This window comes from Lepidochelys olivacea, assembly GCF_965140295.1.
Source record: "Lepidochelys olivacea isolate rLepOli2 genome assembly, chromosome: 2".
NCBI lineage: Eukaryota > Metazoa > Chordata > Testudines > Cheloniidae > Lepidochelys > Lepidochelys olivacea.
In genome coordinates this window covers 168,099,949-168,118,310 of record NC_140412.1, presented here as the reverse complement: position 1 = coordinate 168,118,310, position 18,362 = coordinate 168,099,949, and the positions used below count along the sequence as shown (strand labels likewise).

General features: G+C 40.3%; 1 protein-coding gene across 3 annotated transcripts in view; it reads right to left on the bottom strand.

Moving 5' to 3' along the window:
- DDC (dopa decarboxylase) overlaps window positions 1-18,362 on the bottom strand; it is a 122,153-nt gene that overhangs the window by 25,076 nt on the left and 78,715 nt on the right. For all 3 annotated transcript variants that reach the window (XM_084621294.1, XM_084621292.1, XM_084621293.1), the window contains 3 exons: window positions 13,773-13,849; window positions 7,494-7,513; window positions 4,943-5,041 (listed from right to left, as the gene is read on the bottom strand). In XM_084621294.1, the coding sequence (XP_084477420.1) occupies window positions 4,943-5,041; window positions 7,494-7,513; window positions 13,773-13,849 (196 nt within the window). The remainder of the gene's footprint in view (window positions 1-4,942; window positions 5,042-7,493; window positions 7,514-13,772; window positions 13,850-18,362) is intronic.

The following is an 18,362-nucleotide window of genomic DNA, read 5'->3' as shown; positions in this document are numbered from 1 at the left end:
ATTCAGCACAATTCTTTTCTCAGCCATTTAAAGAAATCATAATCTAACACATACCTAGCTAGATTACTTACTAAAAGTTCTAAGACTCCATTCCTGTTCTGTCCCCGGCCAAGACGACTACAGACAGACACACAAACCCTTTGTTTCTCTCCCTCCTCCCAGCTTTTGAAAGTATCTTGTCTCCTCATTGGTCATTTTGGTCAGGTGCCAGCGAGGTTACCTTTAGCTTCTTAACCCTTTACAGGTGAGAGGAGCTTTCCCCTGGCCAGGAGGGATTTCAAAGGGGTTTACCCTTCCCTTTATATTTATGACAGTGCCTAAGTGGCATAGGACCTTATGACTTAGGAATTAGCAAGGCGATTTTTGTAGTAGCAGGGAGGAAATGGGATCCTACTCCCCAAACCTACAAGTAAGGCCCAACCCAGCTGCAAATGCAACTACAGAGAATGAATAGGTGTAGCAGACATGCTTGTTGCAACTACACTGAGCTGTGTAGATCCATGTGGTGCACTGATCCCAAACAAGTTCATTCCCCTCTCCACATTCCAACTCAAAGAGCTGCCACAAAGTTCTACTCCATGGTTTGGATTCTGAAGCACTTAGACGAGAGGAAAGTGATCAGGAACAGTCAGCATGGATTCACCAAGGGAAAGTCATGCCTGACTAATCTAATTGCCTTCTATGATGAGATAACTCGTTCTGTGGATGAAGGGAAAGCAGTGGACGTGTTATTGCTCGACTTTAGCAAAGCTTTTGACACGGTCTCCCACAGTATTCTTTCCAGCAAGTTAAAGAAGTATGGGCTGGATGAATGCACTACAAATTGGGTAGAAAATTGGCTAGATTGTCGGGCTCAACGGGTAGTGATCAATGGCTCCATGTCTAGTTGGCAGCCGGTATCTAGCGGAGTGCCCCAAGGGTCAGTGCTGGGGCCGGTTTTGTTCAATATCTTCATTAATGATCTGGAGGATGGTGTGGATTGCACCCTCAGCAAGTTTGCGGATGACACTAAACTGGGAGGAGTGGTAGATACGCTGGAGGGTAGGGATAGGATACAGAGGGACCTAGACAAATTGGAGGATTGGGCCAAAAGAAATCTGAGGAAGTTCAACAAGGACAAGTGCAGAGTCCTGCACTTATGATGGAAGAATCCAGTGCACCGCTACAGACTAGGGACCGAATGGCTAGGCAGCAGTTCTGCAGAGAAGGACCTAGGGGTGACAGTGGAGGAGAAGCTGGATATGAGTCGACAGTGTGCCCTTGTTGCCAAGAAGGCCAATGGCATTTTGGGGTGTATAAGTAGGGGCATTGCTAGCAGATCGAGGGATGTGATCATTCCCCTCTATTCGACATTGGTGAGGCCTCATCTGGAGTACTGTATCCAGTTTTGGGCCCCACACTACAAGAAGGATGGGGAAAAATTGGAGAGAGTCCAGCGAAGGGCAACAAAAGTGATTAGGGGACTGGAACACATGAGTTATGAGGAGAGGCTGAGGGAACTGGGATTGTTTAGTCTGCGGAAGAGAAGAATGAGGGGGGATTTGATAGCTGCTTTTAACTACCTGAAAGGTGGATCCAAAGAGGATGGATCTAGACTATTCTCAGTGATAGCAGATGACAGGACAAGGAGTAATGGTCTCAAGTTGCAGTGGGGGAGGTTTAGGTTGGATATTAGGAAAAACGTTTTTACTAGGAGGGTGGTAAAACACTGGAATGCGTTACCTAGGGAGGTGGTGGAATCCCCTTCCTTAGAAGTTTTTAAGGTCAGGCTTGATAAGGCCCTGGCTGGGATGATTTAGATTGGTCCTGCTCTGGGCAGGGGGTTGGACTAGATGGCCTCCAGAGGTCCCTTCCAACTCTGTTATTCTATGATTCCCTTTGCATGGCCTCTTTGCTGATTGCTCACCAATGCAGCAGAAACAGAGCATTCCCACTGTGTTTGAGGCCTTGAGTGGCCACACAGCGTATGTCTACACTGCAAAGAAAATCCCATGGCACTGAGTCTCAGAGCCCAGATCAATGGACTCCGGCTCATGGGAATCGGGCAGCAGGGCTCAAAAGAGTGATATAAACATTCCCACTCAGGCTGCAGCCTAGACTCTGAAACCCTGCCCCTTTGCTGGGTTTCCGAGCCCTGGCTCCACTCCATGTAGGAAGGTCTACCCTGCGAATTTTAGCCGTGCAGCCAGAGCTCCAGGCATGAAATTGACCCAGGCTCAGACTCGGCATTGCAGATTTTTCTTTGCACAGAGGACAGATCTACCCACAGAGAACTGCAGTATTTATTCATGTCTTATTTCATTGCACTATGTGACCAAGTGTAGCAAACACAAAAGCTAGTTCTTGTTTCTTTAAATGCTGATTGAGAAATAGTTCTGGCAACTTTAGGGATCCTCTTGTGGCACAAATCAAATGAAACACCAAGTGTAACCCACAAGCTAGTACTGGCTGTTCTTTTTAGAAGGGTTGCCTTGACCAGCACTGAAAGTATGAAAACTATTATTTTTGAGATGTTACCGTATGTTTAAATGGAAAGAACCTCCCAAGGCCTGGAATTATACAAATCCTTAAAGACTGACGAGGGGTGGTAAAGTGAGATTAAATTTCAAGAGTTTTTTCATTTGGGAAACTGTTTACAGCTTTGCAATATAATCCATTACCAGAGTTTATAACATTCCTTATTACTACAACCACCAAAAGAAAATTCACCACAGTATTTTCGGGAATAAAGAACGTTTTTTGGAAAGAGGAGGGGAGGGAAATGGGGAAGTGAGGTATGGAACACATTACAACTGCTGTTGGTGAGCATTGGTACAGTTTGTAACAATACTGCAATGTTTACAATCTCACAGAAGGCAACTGACTAAACGACCAGTCCTACCATCTAGATTACTAAACAACAAAAGCTCAATCAGTCCTTGCCCTTGCAGTTCCACTGAGAGAAACAAAGGAGATTTTTTTTTAGAGAAGCAATGAAACCCAGAGAATGTGATGAGCCATCGTTCATTTCAAATGGAAGAAATCAAGCCTAAATTAATCACTCCACTTACGTGTTCAGTAAGCAAAATTCTACCCTCAATTATACCCAAGTAACGCCACTGAAGTCACAAGTGTGAGGTCATAATTTGGCCATGCGGGGGTTTTTTTGGTTTGTTTGTTTGTTTTGGAGAACTATATCCCACAGCTCTTTCTAGTGCTCAAGGAAATAACATTACACCCTCTCGCCTCCCAGCACGCCTGTAAAGACCTAATCTAAAACATTACAATGAAGTTAAATTAGAAACAAGGAAAAAAGTCTATTCAGAAACATGAAGAGCCACATTCATTCCTGGTTCATCTCCACTGAAGTCAATAGCTTTACAAAAGTGATGCATTTCCAGACATTATAGGAAAACTCTGCCTTCAAAAGGGGTCTATGGGACTCTAAAAAGGCAAGTATTTGCTCCCTGAGCACCCAGGGAAATGTCTGGGAGAAGAGAGAAAGGCCAGGTAAGTTTCTTGAATGTTACTAATAAGGTATTAACACTAATCCAATAAAGTACATGTAATCAACGTGAGGACTTCAACTCTGCCACCAGAAGAATATGAGATTTAGTGCTATTTAAAACCTTGCCAGTAAATTGAATTAATTGCCATCTGCAAAACCTTACCTGAGAGACCAATGCAGTGAAAGCTTCATTAATGGCAAAGTATAACAAACCATGAGCCCATTTTCACTTCAGTAAAAGAGACAGAGGAGATCCAAAATTTCACTTTTGGATTGTATCAGAGGTGATAAAAAGCCAATGTCATTGTTGCCCTCAAAATATGTTTCTCCAGAACATAATAAGGATCAAAATCCCATTTAGATTGTTGTCCATGGAGCCAAATAGAAATTACAAGGTATCTATGCAGAAGAAAATAAAAACTAAACCAAAACAAAAAGCAGAAAACTTCCATTTATCCTTCATCTGCTACAGTAGTGGCATCCGACGCTTTGAGTAGCTCTCTGGCATTTTAGGCAGATGATGGGGCAATATCTTCCTCTTCCCACTAGCTAGGCTGCATAAGGTTCTTAAGGAAGAAAACTGTGACACTAGTCCCACTTTTGCTAAGAAATGTGTGCCCCTGGGAGAGTTTGGCACATCTGTGTCTACACACACTCCCACCAAGAACAGGCAGAATCAGAGGTTAGATAGCTAATTAAATATAAATCTCTACTGCGGTAGACTTTGGACAAGAACCTCAGCTAGTGTAACTGTAGGATATGGCTCTCTATTTTTATCTTTGCCAGCAGTTTCTCTTGAGTTTGAAAACATAAAAGGTATTTTGCAGTTTTACTTTATATTTATAACAGAAGTATGTACATCATACAGCACCATAGCACATGCATTTACAGTGATGACAAACTACCCTGTACAAAGCAGGAATGTCCCCAGTACTTAAGCATAATAAGGATCAATTGTAATCTGTAGGTAACCATATCCTAAAGGCACTTCCATTCAGGAAACACCTGAAACTGTAGCTTCAGTCAAACTAGGTAACATGCCCAGTAAATCATGGGAGCATACACAAATCCTAACACCATAATCCTGACCCTAATATATAATCAATACATACAACATAATAAAATAATAAATGTAGAATAAATACATACAACAACTAAGGCATCAATGAAAAGTCTTGGCTTTGTTTTGAACGATGTCACTAATGTGGCATCTAAAATTCACATCCCCTCAAGATTGTACCACAAGATGATCAATGGCTGTGATCCCAATGATCATAACTGTCATGATAGGATAGGGTGAAAGGCAGGCCCTCCCATGAACTGGGCTGTGCAACAAGCTTTGCTTATGCATGCAGGTGTAATTATGCAGAAGGCACATAGATGTGGATTCTTATTAAGCCCCTCTTCCCTTCCCATCCCCAACACAAATTTTCCCACAAAGTAAAAGGAGGTCACCTTACGGACGTACTCCTGTAGTCCCTTGACTCCATACATTCTAAACACAAACCACATTTTCAGGGAACGAAATCTTCGGCCGAGAGGGATCTGCCAATGCTGCAAGCAGAAGGAGTAATGCATTTGAGAAGGAAGGGTCTCCATGTCAGAAGACATGGTTCCAGGTACAGCCAGTTTGGCATAGACCATTGTTCAAGCTTTCAGAGGCTCCCTGTATAATAACTTAAGAGATAGGTCAAATCAGGAAAGATTATTCTGGTACTGGCAAATACACTGCCACAGTCAACACCCAACTGTTTAAAATGCAAAAGTGGAAAGGAGAGCAGGTGTCAGAAGATAGTGATCATGAAACAAAGCACATATTGCTCTTGCACCCAAAACTCCCACTGAAGTCTCCACAAGGTACTCAGCACTTGTGAGATAGGGCACATAGACAAACTTACCATGAAGGGTCCATATAAAGAAATTTAAAAAAAATAAAATAAAATAAAGTTTTAAGAAATAGAAAGATTTTCATTTTAGGAGAAAATACATTTATAATTAGTTTTTAAAATAACCTATTATGCACTATGGTTTGAAGAAAATATCTTCACAAAGATTCCTTCTCTTGGCCAAGCCTAGAGCTTTCAGTCAGACACAGAATCATAGCAATGTAGGGCTGGAAGGTCCTTGAAAAGCCATCAAGTCCAGCTGCCTGGACTGTGGCAGGACTTAGTAAATCTTGACCATCCTTGACAGGTGTTTGTACAATCTGTTTTTAAAAACCTCCAGTAATGGGGATTCCACAGCCTCCCTTGGAAGCCAGTTCCAGTGCTTAACTACCCTGATAGAAATAATTTTTTTCCTAATATCTAACCTAAATCTCCCTTGCTGCAGATTAAGTGCATTACTTGTTGTCCTACCTTCAGTGGATATGGAGAACACTATGTCTTTAAACCATGATTTGAGGACTTCAATAGCTCAGACATAGGTGAGAGGTTTATTGCAGGAGTGGATGGGTGAGATTTGGTGGCCTGCATTGTGCAGGAGGTCAGACTAGATGATCATAATGGTCCCTTCTGACCTTAATATCTATGAATACCATGTTCTCTATAACAGCCCTTAAAATACTTGAAGACTGCTGTCACATCCCCTCTGCGTCTTCTTTTCTCAAGAATAAACATGCCTAGTCTTTTTAACCTTTTCTCATAGGTCAGGTTTTCTAACCCTTTTATCATTTTTGTTACTATTCCCTGCACTCTCCATTTTGTCCACATCTTTCCTAAAGTGTGATGCCTAGAACTTGACACAGCACTCCAGCTGAGGCTTCACCAGTGCTGAGTAAAGTGCTGTCTTATATATGAGAATCCTCTTAATACACCCCAGAATGACATTAGCCTTTTTCACAGCTGCATCACATTGCTGACTCATATTCAATTTGTGATCAACTATAACCTCCAGATCCTTTTCAGCAGTTATTCCCCATTTTTGTAGTTGCACATTTGATTTTTCCTTCCTATGTGAAGTACTTTGGAGAATTCTTCTGAATTCAACAAGATTAAATTCAATAAATACAAGATCAATTTGTCAAGGTTGTTTTGAGTTTTTATTCTGTCCTCCAAAGTGTTTTCAATCCCTCCCAGTCTGGTGTCATTGGGAGATTTTATAGGCCTTCTTTCCACTCCATTATCCAACTCATTAATTACAATATTGAATAATGCTGAACCTATGGCTGACCTCTGTGGGATGCCACTATATAAACCCTCCCAGTTTGATGGCAATCATTGATAACTATTCTTTGAGTATGGTCTTTCAACCAGTTGTGCACCTACCTTATAGTAATTTAATCTAGACCACATTTCTTTTGTGAGAATGTCATATAGGACTGTGTCAGAAGATGGAAATTAGGTTGATTTGGGATGATTTGTTTTTGGCACATCCCTGCTCACTATTCCTTATAATCCTAACGTCCTCAAGGTGCGTACAAACTGATTGTTTAATAATTTGTTCCAGTATCTTTTTAATAATTTGTTCCAGTATCTTTTCAGGTATTTAAGTTAGGTTGACTGGTCTATAATTCCCTGCGTCCTCTTTGTTCTCCTTTTTAAAGATAGATACTATATTTACCCTTCTCCACTCTTGTGGGACCTCACCTGTCCTTCAGTAGTTCTCAAAGATAACTGCTAACAGTTCTGGGATTGCTTTAGCTAGTTCATTGGGTACCAAGGATGAATTTCATCTGGACCTGCTGACCTGAATACATCCAATTTTATCTAAATATTCTTTAATTAGTTATTTCCCTGTTTTGGCTTGCATTGCGTACCCCTTGTTGTTAATTGGTATAAATTGGTACCATCGCATCCTTTTAAACAAAAGGTTTAAAAATAAATAGGGACTGGAGTTTTAGATTTTCCTGGTTTGGAGAATTATCAAGGGAACAGCAAGTTGAGCCTCTTTCACAGAAGAAAGAAGCTAACTCTGAGTTACTATAACAACAATTAAAAGAAAAACATTTTTAGAAAAGTTACCATGTATAAATCAATATTGTTATTACTGAGGGCACTGTACTTACCCTGTAATCTGTAACAAGCCCTGTAAGTTAAAGAAAAAAATATTTAAATCTGTTTACTGTGATAGCAAAAAACAGTCTGCTAAATGATATGAAATATTTTTATATTTCATTGCCACCATACACTTGGCCATGATGCTGCAAGGTTCTCAGTGGTGTTGAGTACAATGGCAATTGCGGGCAGAAAGTACTCCTCAATTGGCAGAATTAACCAAACAGATTTCAAAAGGAGAAATCGGGCTCTCCTTTCTGTTATATTTGGGATCATGTGAATGATGACATGCCAAACACCCTATTTATCTTCCTGTTGTAAGGAGACACTTGTCTGGGAAGTATCCAACAAAACACCTTTCAGTAATTTGACTTGAAACAGAAGTTCACTTCCTCAAAGTAGAATCTGGAGAAAGTGTGGTAACAGGTCACCAATTCATCACAGGATCTGTGTCATAAAACTGCCATAGTCTTCACATGGGGGAATTGGAAATATTTTCAAGAAGGATTTTATGCTGTTGATCACCCCACATTGCTCATTAACACTTATTGTTAGTACTTAAGTCTGTAGGACAAGTCATTGAGAATTCTAAATACCTGCTCATCAGTTATACTTGGACAACAATGCTTTGCTCTTCACTTCTGCTTTTCATTCAAGGTATTAAAAGCCCTTTACAAACATTGACAAAGCCACACACGCATAAAATACCCCTGTGAGGTAGGCACAGTATTAATAGCCCTATTTTGTTCAAGCACCTAGGGTGCAAACTGTCCTTATTTTTTTAGGAATCAGTTAATTAAATTAATCTTTAGCTTAGGGAAAGGTGAGGCATAAAGTTGTCAAATGACTAGCTCACAGTCATGCAGTGAGTTAGGTACAGAGACCCACATCTTCTGCCTCTCAGTCCCAGCCTCTGCTTCAGGAACATACTAAAGCATATGTTTAAGTCAATCCCGATTTAGCAATGCACTTTGGTAAGTGCTTAGCTTTAAGCACGTCAGGTCCATTGACTTCAGAGACACTTAAGCATGTACCTAAGTGCTTGCCTAAATCAAGACCCCCAATGAAAAAGTACAATATGCTATTGTATTACATGCACTTTTTTAATTAGTCACATGCCATGTCTATGTTTCCTAACATTTATATTTATGAGGAAAGGAAACGTTTTCAGTGAAGTCCTGGTTGCCTGTTCCAATGCAGTGGCAATTTACACTGCATACAGGGCTAGACTATGTGAAAAAAGACTCCTATTATTACTACCTCATCCTTCCTCCCCATATTTGTTTACTTCATTAACTTGTTGCTTCTTGCGATGATCAAGATTGTAAATTCTTTAGGGCAATGACTGTCTCTTTACCAGATGTTTGTATAGTGCCTAGGACAATGGGGCTCTCATCCCTGTTTGGGCCCCTTCAGCACTGGTGTCAAGGTTCCTTCCCCACTCTGAACGCTAGGGTACAGATGTGAGGACCTGCATGAAAAACCTCCTAAGTTTATCTTTACCAGCTTAGGTCAAAACTTCCCCAAGGTACAAAATATTCCACCCTTTGTCCTTGGATTGGCCGCTACCACCACCAAACAAATACTGGTTACTGGGGAAGAGCTGTTTGGAAACATCTTTCCCCCCAAAATACTTCCCAAAACCTTGCACCCCACTTTACAGGTGAGAGGAGCTTTCCCCTGGCCAGGAGGGATTTCAAAGGGATTTCAAATAAAGGGACTTCCCTTTATATTTATGACAACTGGTAAACTCCGTTCATTGACCTAGTGGAAGACCAGTTGGCTCTCAGATGAGTAACAAGGCAATTTGATAACACTCTTTTCCTTTTACATCTCAATGGCTATTTTAATTTAACAGTTGCAAGGCGGGTAGTGAAGAGTAAGGCAACTGGTGATGGGAAACTAATTGTATGTTGCTGTAAGGGGCAGCGTCTAACGATCTACCAGTAATCCCTTTCATAAGCTGTGAAGTAGAAAGCAATCAATGATTAAGTCCTTGTTCTAATGATTATACGCCTTATTATTTCATCTGTATTTAATTAGGAGGATTTGAATTGTGGTAGCACATGTGGTATTCACAATAGAGTATAAAGTTATTTCCTTCTAACACTGCCATTAGGATCTGACCTATATCTTCGGTTGCCAGGCAGGCTAGTACAATTTCCCTGGTGTGAGGAAGCAAATCACACACAATTATAATTACTGACAAAATAAAGACTGTCCTCTTTGAGGTGTACGTAATTGCTACAGGGTTATTAAGAGTAATTGCACACAAATTGATATTTTTTGCAAATCATGTAAATTCCTGAGTGATAGATGAATGACATTTAAAGCATCACCTTGTTTTCCTTTCAAGCCATGGCTGAAATTTTCCAACTGGGGTAAACACAGGTAGGCACCTACACCCATAATTAGGCACCTAAATAAAAGTAGCATGGTTTTCAGAAGTGCTGATCTCCTATAAATCCCACTGAAGTCAATGGGAGCATCAGCCTGTGGCTGCTCGGCAGCTTTGAAAATCATGCCACTTCTACTTAGGTGCCTAAATATGCATTGAACAGCTCCACTTTAGGCACCTGAATTTGAAAAATGTGGCTCTTATTTCTGGAAAAGGGCTGGCAAATAAGGATAGGACACAGAGCAATTTATCTCCAAACTGCCGGTTCAAATCTGGATCAGATTGGTAATGACCAAGAGACATCATATGAGGACCTATGTGGAGTATTCTGTTGAGTTATTATGTCCATATCAGAAAAAAATACCACTGCAGTTGGTAGTTTTATTGGCAGACTAAGGAGAGGGAAAGGCATAAAGACTGAACTGCCCTCACCCTTAGGTGGAACATCCAGGTCAAGTAGGAAACACTTTGGTGGGCAATGTTAAGCAGGGCTTGCATTTCTCCTGCTCTCTACCTGGGGAGACTAGAAGACTTCGGATTCCAGTGCTGTCAATTTCACAATTTTCATGACAGCTAATATTCAGTTTAACCACTGACCACTCTCCCTACAATGTGCATGATAATCAAGGTGGGCCATTTCAGAAGTCACCTACTACAGGACAGGCCTAACAAAGAAAATAACAGAACGCCACTAGCTGTCACCTTCAGCCCCCAACTAAAACCCCTCCAACGCATTATTAAGGATCTACAACCTATCCTGAAGGATGACCCTACACTCTCACAAATCTTGGGAGACAGGCCAGTCCTTGCCTACAGACAGCCCCCCAACCTGAAGCAAATACTCACCCACAACCACATACCACACAACAGAACCACTAACCCAGGAACCTATCCTTGCAACAAAGCCCATTGCCAACTGTGCCCACATATCTATTCAGGGGACACCATCAAAGGGCCTAATAACATCAGCCACACTATCAGAGGCTCATTCACCTGTACATCCACCAATGTGATATATGCCATCATGTGCCAGCAATGCCCCTCTGCCATGTACATTGGTCAAACTGGACAATCTCTACGTAAAAGAATAAATGGACACAAATCAGATGTCAAGAATTATAACATTCATAAACCAGTCGGAGAATACTTCAATCTCTCTGGTCACGCAATCACAGACATGAAGGTCGCTATCTTACAACAAAAAAACTTCAAATCCAGACTCCAGTGAGAAACTGCTGAATTGGAATTCATTTGCAAATTGGATACTATTAATTTAGGCTTAAATAGAGACTGGGAGTGGCTAAGTCATTATGCAAGGTAGCCTATTTCCCCTTGTTTTTTTCTAACACCCCCCCCCCGACGTTCTGGTTAAACTTGGATTTATGCTGGAAATGGCCCACCTTGATTATCATGCACATTGTAAGGAGAGTGGTCAGTTTGGATGAGCTATTGCCAGCAGGAGAGTGAGTTTGTGTGTGTGTGGGGGGGGGGGGTTGAGAAAACCTGGATTTGTGCTGGAAATAGCCCACCTTGATTATCATACACATTTTAAAGAGAGTGATCACTTTGGATGGGCTATCACCAGCAGGAGAGTGAGTTTGTGTGTGTGTGTGTGTGTGTGTTGGGGGGGGGGGGCGGAGGGTGAGAAAACTTGGATTTGTGCTGGAAATGGCCCAACTTGATGATCACTTTAGATAAGCTATTACCAGCAGGAGAGTGGGGTGGGAGGAGGTATTGTTTCATGGTCTCTGTGTATATAATGTTTTCTGTAGTTTCCACGGTATGCATCCGATGAAGTGAGCTGTAGTTCACGAAAGCTCATGCTCAAATAAATTGGTTAGTCTCTAAGGTGCCACAAGTCCTCCTTTTCTTTTTGGGGTAGAAAAGTTTACTTTGTTCTCTATCTCCTAGAATTACCTCATTTAAATTAGAATGAGATGTTTGGGGTTGGGAAATCCCAGGGCCTGGCACCAAAGCCTAATGTTGATGCAACAAGAAAATTTTTTAACATTGTATTATTTCATATAACAGGTAATACACACTGTCCCCCTAGTAGTTTGAAGTAGTTTGAAATCACACACCATTATAATGGACAAGTGAAGGGCCCTGTTTTTGACAGATGTAATTGTTAAATGTGCAATTGAAAAATATCATTTAATTAAATTACTTATTTTAAACTGTATCTAACTAGGGCAAACTCCTCCTAATGTAGCAATTTCACTTTGAAAAATGTGCTCCCCTTTCCTTACACAGTGCAGAGATAAAATAGGCCTAATTACATGGGGAAGGAGGGATACACAAAAGGGAAAGGCAGCGACTAGGGCAGCACCGCTCAGTTTGTGCAGTTGTCCCTAGCAACTTCGTGGTTGCTACCCAGAGGCTCATGTCCTTGTGGCCGAAGGGGTCATATTCAGCAGAAATGGAAGGAGTCAGGAGAACAGCCATACTACAGAGTAAGTTCCAATTCCAGGGCAGGGAAAGTTACTATGCAACTTGTACCATTAATCAGTGGTACCGTACACAACTGTAATTGCCCCTGCACAGTTCTAACCAATTGTGGGGGTTGGAGGGAGGGGGGTGGGGGCAGCTGGTGATCGGACAGAAGCCATTCTGCAATTACTGGATATGTGCCAAGAGCAACATTAACCCATCAAGATAGCCTATGCATGGGCTAAGAGCTGCAAGGTCTTCACTGGCATTTTACAAAGATGCCAGGTCTGCACAAGATTTGTAGGCTTCACTTATCCTCTGTCATGGGATGACTGGACCTTTAAGATTTAATGGGGCAAGCCCCACCTGTGACTCATTCAGCGCTCCTCCCCAAGTGGGGAAAATTAGTGTAGCCACATGACAGGTAGGTCACATGGTTAAATCAGAGCAGGCCTGGAGATAAAAGAGAAGCTTCCAGAGATGCAAATGGCCCTACCTGGGAGTAAAGGACGGAGCTGAAAGGGGCCAGCTTGAAGAAGCTGATCAAGGACTGCAGCCAGCCTGAGTTATCAGGGCAGACGCTGACGGAGTGCTCTGTGACTCCTGAGTCAAGGGGAGCTAGGGCTGGACTTGAGGGTCAAAAGAACAGTTTGATTGATATGCCTTAAGAGACTCAATAAATGAGACTCCATATAAAGGGGTGTGTGTGTCTTGCTGCAAATATTCTGGTATTATCATGATGCAGCTTCATAAGACTGTTTTCCATCAACCACCTTCATATCAGATAAAATTTACTTCATTTACTTCTGCATCCTTGGAGAATGCAGCTACCATCTTGTCACTTTATGAAGCCCTGCATTACAGATCAATCACTATCTTTTCTCACTATATTGTTTAAAAAAGTGCCTCACAATACTTAAACTTCAAATATATACAGAATTTTTTAGATTATTATACAAGTTTTCTTTCTGGAAAAGCACAAATAAACAGGAGAAAGATCTCTCTGCACAGAGCCCTCATTCCTGTGAATGGAATGAGCTGCATAAACACAAGTTAAAACACTTTATTTTTAAGAAGATTATTAATTTATGTGGGTTTATGGCTAGAGCTGGTCAAAAATTTTCCTGTGGGAAACTCATATTTTGAAATTTTGCTTCCATCTGGAATTGGGCAAAAAACAAAATAATTAATTGTTTTGCAGAACAGAAAGTTGTGAACATTTAAAAATGTTGAATGATTTAAATAGGGATTAGGTGCTTAACTCTGTTTAGGCACTTTTGAAAATCTGACTAGGCACTTATCTGCCTTCTAGGCATCTAAATATGTTTGAAAATCTGATCCTAGTCCCTTTTGGAAATGATATTTAGATTTTCTTAAAAGTTTTATCCCTAACCTTTCAGTGAGTTTTGCAATAAAAAAAAAGTGTGGATAAAACAAAGATCTTATTCAAATGCAAAATTACCAGATTCCTGATGGGAATGCTGCAGGTAAAGAGGATCTAATTTAAAGGCATTTGTTAAATCTAATCTCTTCTTCACCCTGCACAAAAAGACCAACATGGATTAGATTATCACAGCATTGTCTCACCTAGGAAAAAAGACAATTAAATGGTGATTAGGTCAGGAAATCAGATAAGGAAAATCAGTGTCAGTCACATATTTCCAATGTACTGTCTATTCCTTATTTAGGGCCCAATCCTGCAAACCTTTATTTGCTACTATGGCACCGCTCACACAGTGGTAAGCATGAAGCCCTGAAGTTAGGGTCTGCAGCAATGAACTCTTACTGCATATTTAAAAAAAACAGACAGGAAACAAACACACCCAAAGTCTTTCCACAGGGAAAACAGGCACTCACACCAGAACATGTGAGCTAGTTAAGACAACAGTAAAATTAGTGGTGAACGCAAGGTTTCCAGCTATATGTTGAAGCAATTGCAATGTGAGAGGTACCATGGCTTTGAAGGCTTGATATAATGTAATGATCTCTGAAAGACAAGCTCCATTGAGTGTAAAACTAGTGGGCAGTGTAGCTGGAATAACTTTCAAAAGCAAATATTTTTTTCTTGTAAAGGGAAGAAGCTACATCATATTGATTGGTAATAATAAATATTTTGATGGCATAATCTTTATTTGTAGAGGGAGTCACTCATACACAACAAGTAATGGGCATTATACATAAAATGAGATTAGATACCCCAAAGGTAGAGACTATTTGTCATCATATTAGGCATGTAAATATTTGATAAAATAACTAAGAACATTAGTATGGGACAGTGAAGAGAAAATGGTCAACAAATCCTATTTCTTGTACAATATTCTGCATGTTTTTTTCTAATTGGAATTATTTGTAAATTTCTACCTAAATATCTAATTTTCCAATATCTTACTCTTTGTATGCACGTAAGAATATGTCAAATACACACACACTCTATATACGCTCAATATCATGTTCCAAAAGATAACATTCATTCCTTATATTTACGGAGATAAGCAGGTGCATAATTTTAAGCGCATGAGCAGCAGTTGACATCAATGGGACTTGTGCACAAAGTTACATGCCTGCTTAATTATTTGCCTGGGCCAAGTGGGGTCAGGAGGAAACTGCTACCATACTATGGAGGTATGAAGTAATGAATCATTAGAATTAGAGATCGACCCCTTCTTTTGCAACATCCAGTATTGATCAATGCCAGAGAAAGGAAATCTGATTAAACATTTGCTATGGTGTGGCAATTTTTTCAAAAGGTGCTAAATGTTTTCAACTCCCACTCCTACTAGCTCATAGTTGAATATTTAAACTATTAGAAACAATGGTGTTGGTGAGCCCTGCAAGTACTAAACGGATGTTATTGTTTTAAAGGGGATATGGTCTTTCCCAGATAAAAGTCTCAAAGATTCTATCTGACAATAAGAAAATGTCTATTTGAGAGGGCTTTATTTTAAAAAAATCTAAAATCCTAAGAAACAAAGCCAACAGAGCTGCATCTGCACACACCAGGTCTAAATTTTGTCCTGAATAGTTAAGATTCCCCACAATGGATTTTAGCTTCTACCACTGAATACATCTGAGGGTTTAAGTCATGCCCTTACCTTCATCTGTGCATACCACTGTCTGATTTAAGGTCTCTGTACCTGTTTTGGAAAGTTCCTTTGATACCTTATGGGGGTTGAAGCTTTCTTAAAGATCTGAAGTCATGCTAATAGACCCATTAAGATCTAGCTGGCTGAGATTTGCACATTAAAGCTTCATACCCCCAAGTGCACAATAAAAATCCCTCTGAATAGAATAATGAAATCATTATGAAAAGTAGTTACTTATTTTGATTGCACAACTGCAGCTTTTAAAGACCTCAATTATCATGTCAATTTTAATTTATAAAGAAAATAACCAAAGTGATTACTTCTTATTATAGATTAACTCCTTGTAAAATTTTATTTTAAACTATAAAAAACATTTTCCTTTTTTAAAAAAATATGTTCAAAAGCCCCCTGTATGCAGTAAACTCTTCAAGCCTGAAAACTGAAACACTTAAGCCATTTAAAAAAATTGTAAAAGAAAAAATTACTTCTGGGTCAAGATTTTGTTTGCTGAGTATTAACCTGGAGTGGTTTTTTTTCACACTTACATAAAGTAGAAATTTTATCCCTATTTTATTTCAAAACAAATCAGTGTGGTTAACAAGTATCTAAGGCAAAATGACAAGTATTTCCTGTTTAGAGTCTCTGAGGGAGGACCCGTCAACCCCACCACTGGGATACAAAATGTACTTCTCTCTCCGTGTGGCTGCATTAAATTGACCTTATCAAAGGTGCCAACCACTCTTTTCTGTGCAGTTGCAAGCTGGAGTGACTTTTTTGTTTTTAAACAAACATTTATAACCAAAATGTCTCCAATCCCAAACTATATCAGTGCTAGTTTGTGCCACTATTTTATTTATTCAATAAATATTCATTACAACTCTTATTGCTTGCCTAAGATGTTGTAGTAAAAAGAAATGGCAGTGTTTAAATATTGGGTAAAACTTTAAAAAGTGTCTAGGTGACTTAGGTGTCTAGGTTGAAACCTCAGTGGGACTTAGGCTCCTAAATCACATAAATGCTTTTGAAAATTTTACCCATTATTAGACATGTTTGGCTGGGATTTTTGAAGGGTCGTAAAGGAGTTAGGCACTTGGTTCCCATTTCACTTCTTTAGGGCTAGTGAACCTGGCGATTTAGTGTGCTGCAAGCCAGGTTGTGAATCCAGATCACACTGGCTTCCTGCACACTGACTGGCTGTGTGGACCCTGCTATCACACATTAAAAGTTCCTTAGTGCACTTTTGATGCTTTGGAACAGCAGTAGGTCAAAGTGCACTATGGACCTTTTAGTGTATGATAGCAGGGTCTAACTGGCTAGTTAGTGTGTGGCAGGATTGTGAGCTGTAGATCACACCCTGGCTTACTGCACACTAAATTGCCACATAGACAAGCCCTCAGGCTCCTTGAAAATCCCAACCTTTGTGAATATATTCCCATCTAGTATTGCGCCTTTGTACTGGGTGGAATTCCCATTCTTAAGAGAGGTGATGTTTAAACCTGGACTGTGTTTAGGCTGCAGTTCAGGATTTGGGTTCAGGCTTGGTCTCAGGCTCCTCTTCAGCAAAGCACTTACGCGTAGACTTACCTTTAAGTACATGTTTAATTCCCTTTTAAATCAATGGGACTTAAGCACATGCTTAAGTGCATTGCTGAAGTGAGGCCCTAATGGCACCAACATCTTGCAATGTATTCCCATGAAGCTTCAGCCCAAAGTGGCAGAAATCTTCCCAGATCTCATGAGATTTTCCTCTATACGGAGTCAAAATCTTATGAGAACAGCTGCTTTTGTGAGATCTTTTATCTGATGGAATCAGAAATGGGTCTCATTGGGATCATTCAGTGTTATTGAGGAGTAAAATGAAGGTATTCTGCTGCTAGTGTTATTGGCCTGGCTGGAGTGGTTTTGCTCTTTTTTGATAACAACAGGATCATTTTATTAATAATAAAAAAATCAGACTAATAAAATAACTACTAATTAATAGTGCATTTAAAGAGAAAGGAAGAGAGGCCCTGATGGCTGCCAGAACTGCCGCAGGAATAGGGAGAAGTGGGTTGAACTAAGCCTGACCCTGCCTGAGCCCAACAGAGGTGGCTCCCACCCTCATGTGGAAGCCCATGAGATGGCAGTTCCATTTCCTACTTCCCCTGGAGGCAGCTCCAGAGACCCAGGTTGGAGGAAAGGAGGGTGCGTGAAATTATGCATGTAAATCCAAATTTTAGGCACCTGACTAAAAGGGGCCTGATTGTCAGAGCTTCTGAGCACCCATTAACTTCAACAGGAACTGCAGGTTTTTACTCGTGTGAAAGTCAGGCTACTTTTATTTAGGGGTCTAAACTAGGATTAATGTGTCTAACTTTAAGCACCCAGGTTTGGACAAGATTTATAGGGACCTTGCTTTGTGGACTGAGAACTAAATAGATATAGTTTATCCATCCACAGTGAATTGCAAACTACCTCAGGGCCTGAGACTATATGCCTCTGGAGTCTAGGAAGAACCCTACCTCATTCCATAGGGTTATGCACAAACCAACACACAAAATGTGAGTTTACTGTTCGAGTGCTGTCTAGAAAGTTGTTCTACATCATAGAATTTGTGTGTCATGATAAACCGCCACCACAAACCCTGGTAAATTCGGTTTAAAAAACTACATTCAAAATGTTAAAGTTGCCAAGTAAAGAATTCAAAATGAAGAGAATCTGGTCTTTACGAAGTTAAGGTTGCCCGGAATTTTGAGTGAATTCTTTTAAGGTTATTTTTTGCAATTGCGCATACACACATATAAACAGATTTTTAAATGTCTGGGCTTTGGCAGAGTAGGGGCAATACAATTCAAAAAATGAGTTTGTAATTGTTTTTATATATTTTTACCTTGGCTTCACAGAATTATGAGGGGAAGGGATTAAGGGGGAGATTTTCCAAGGCACAACTGTAAATGACGCATCTTACTGCTGTTTGTGCCTTTGAAAAT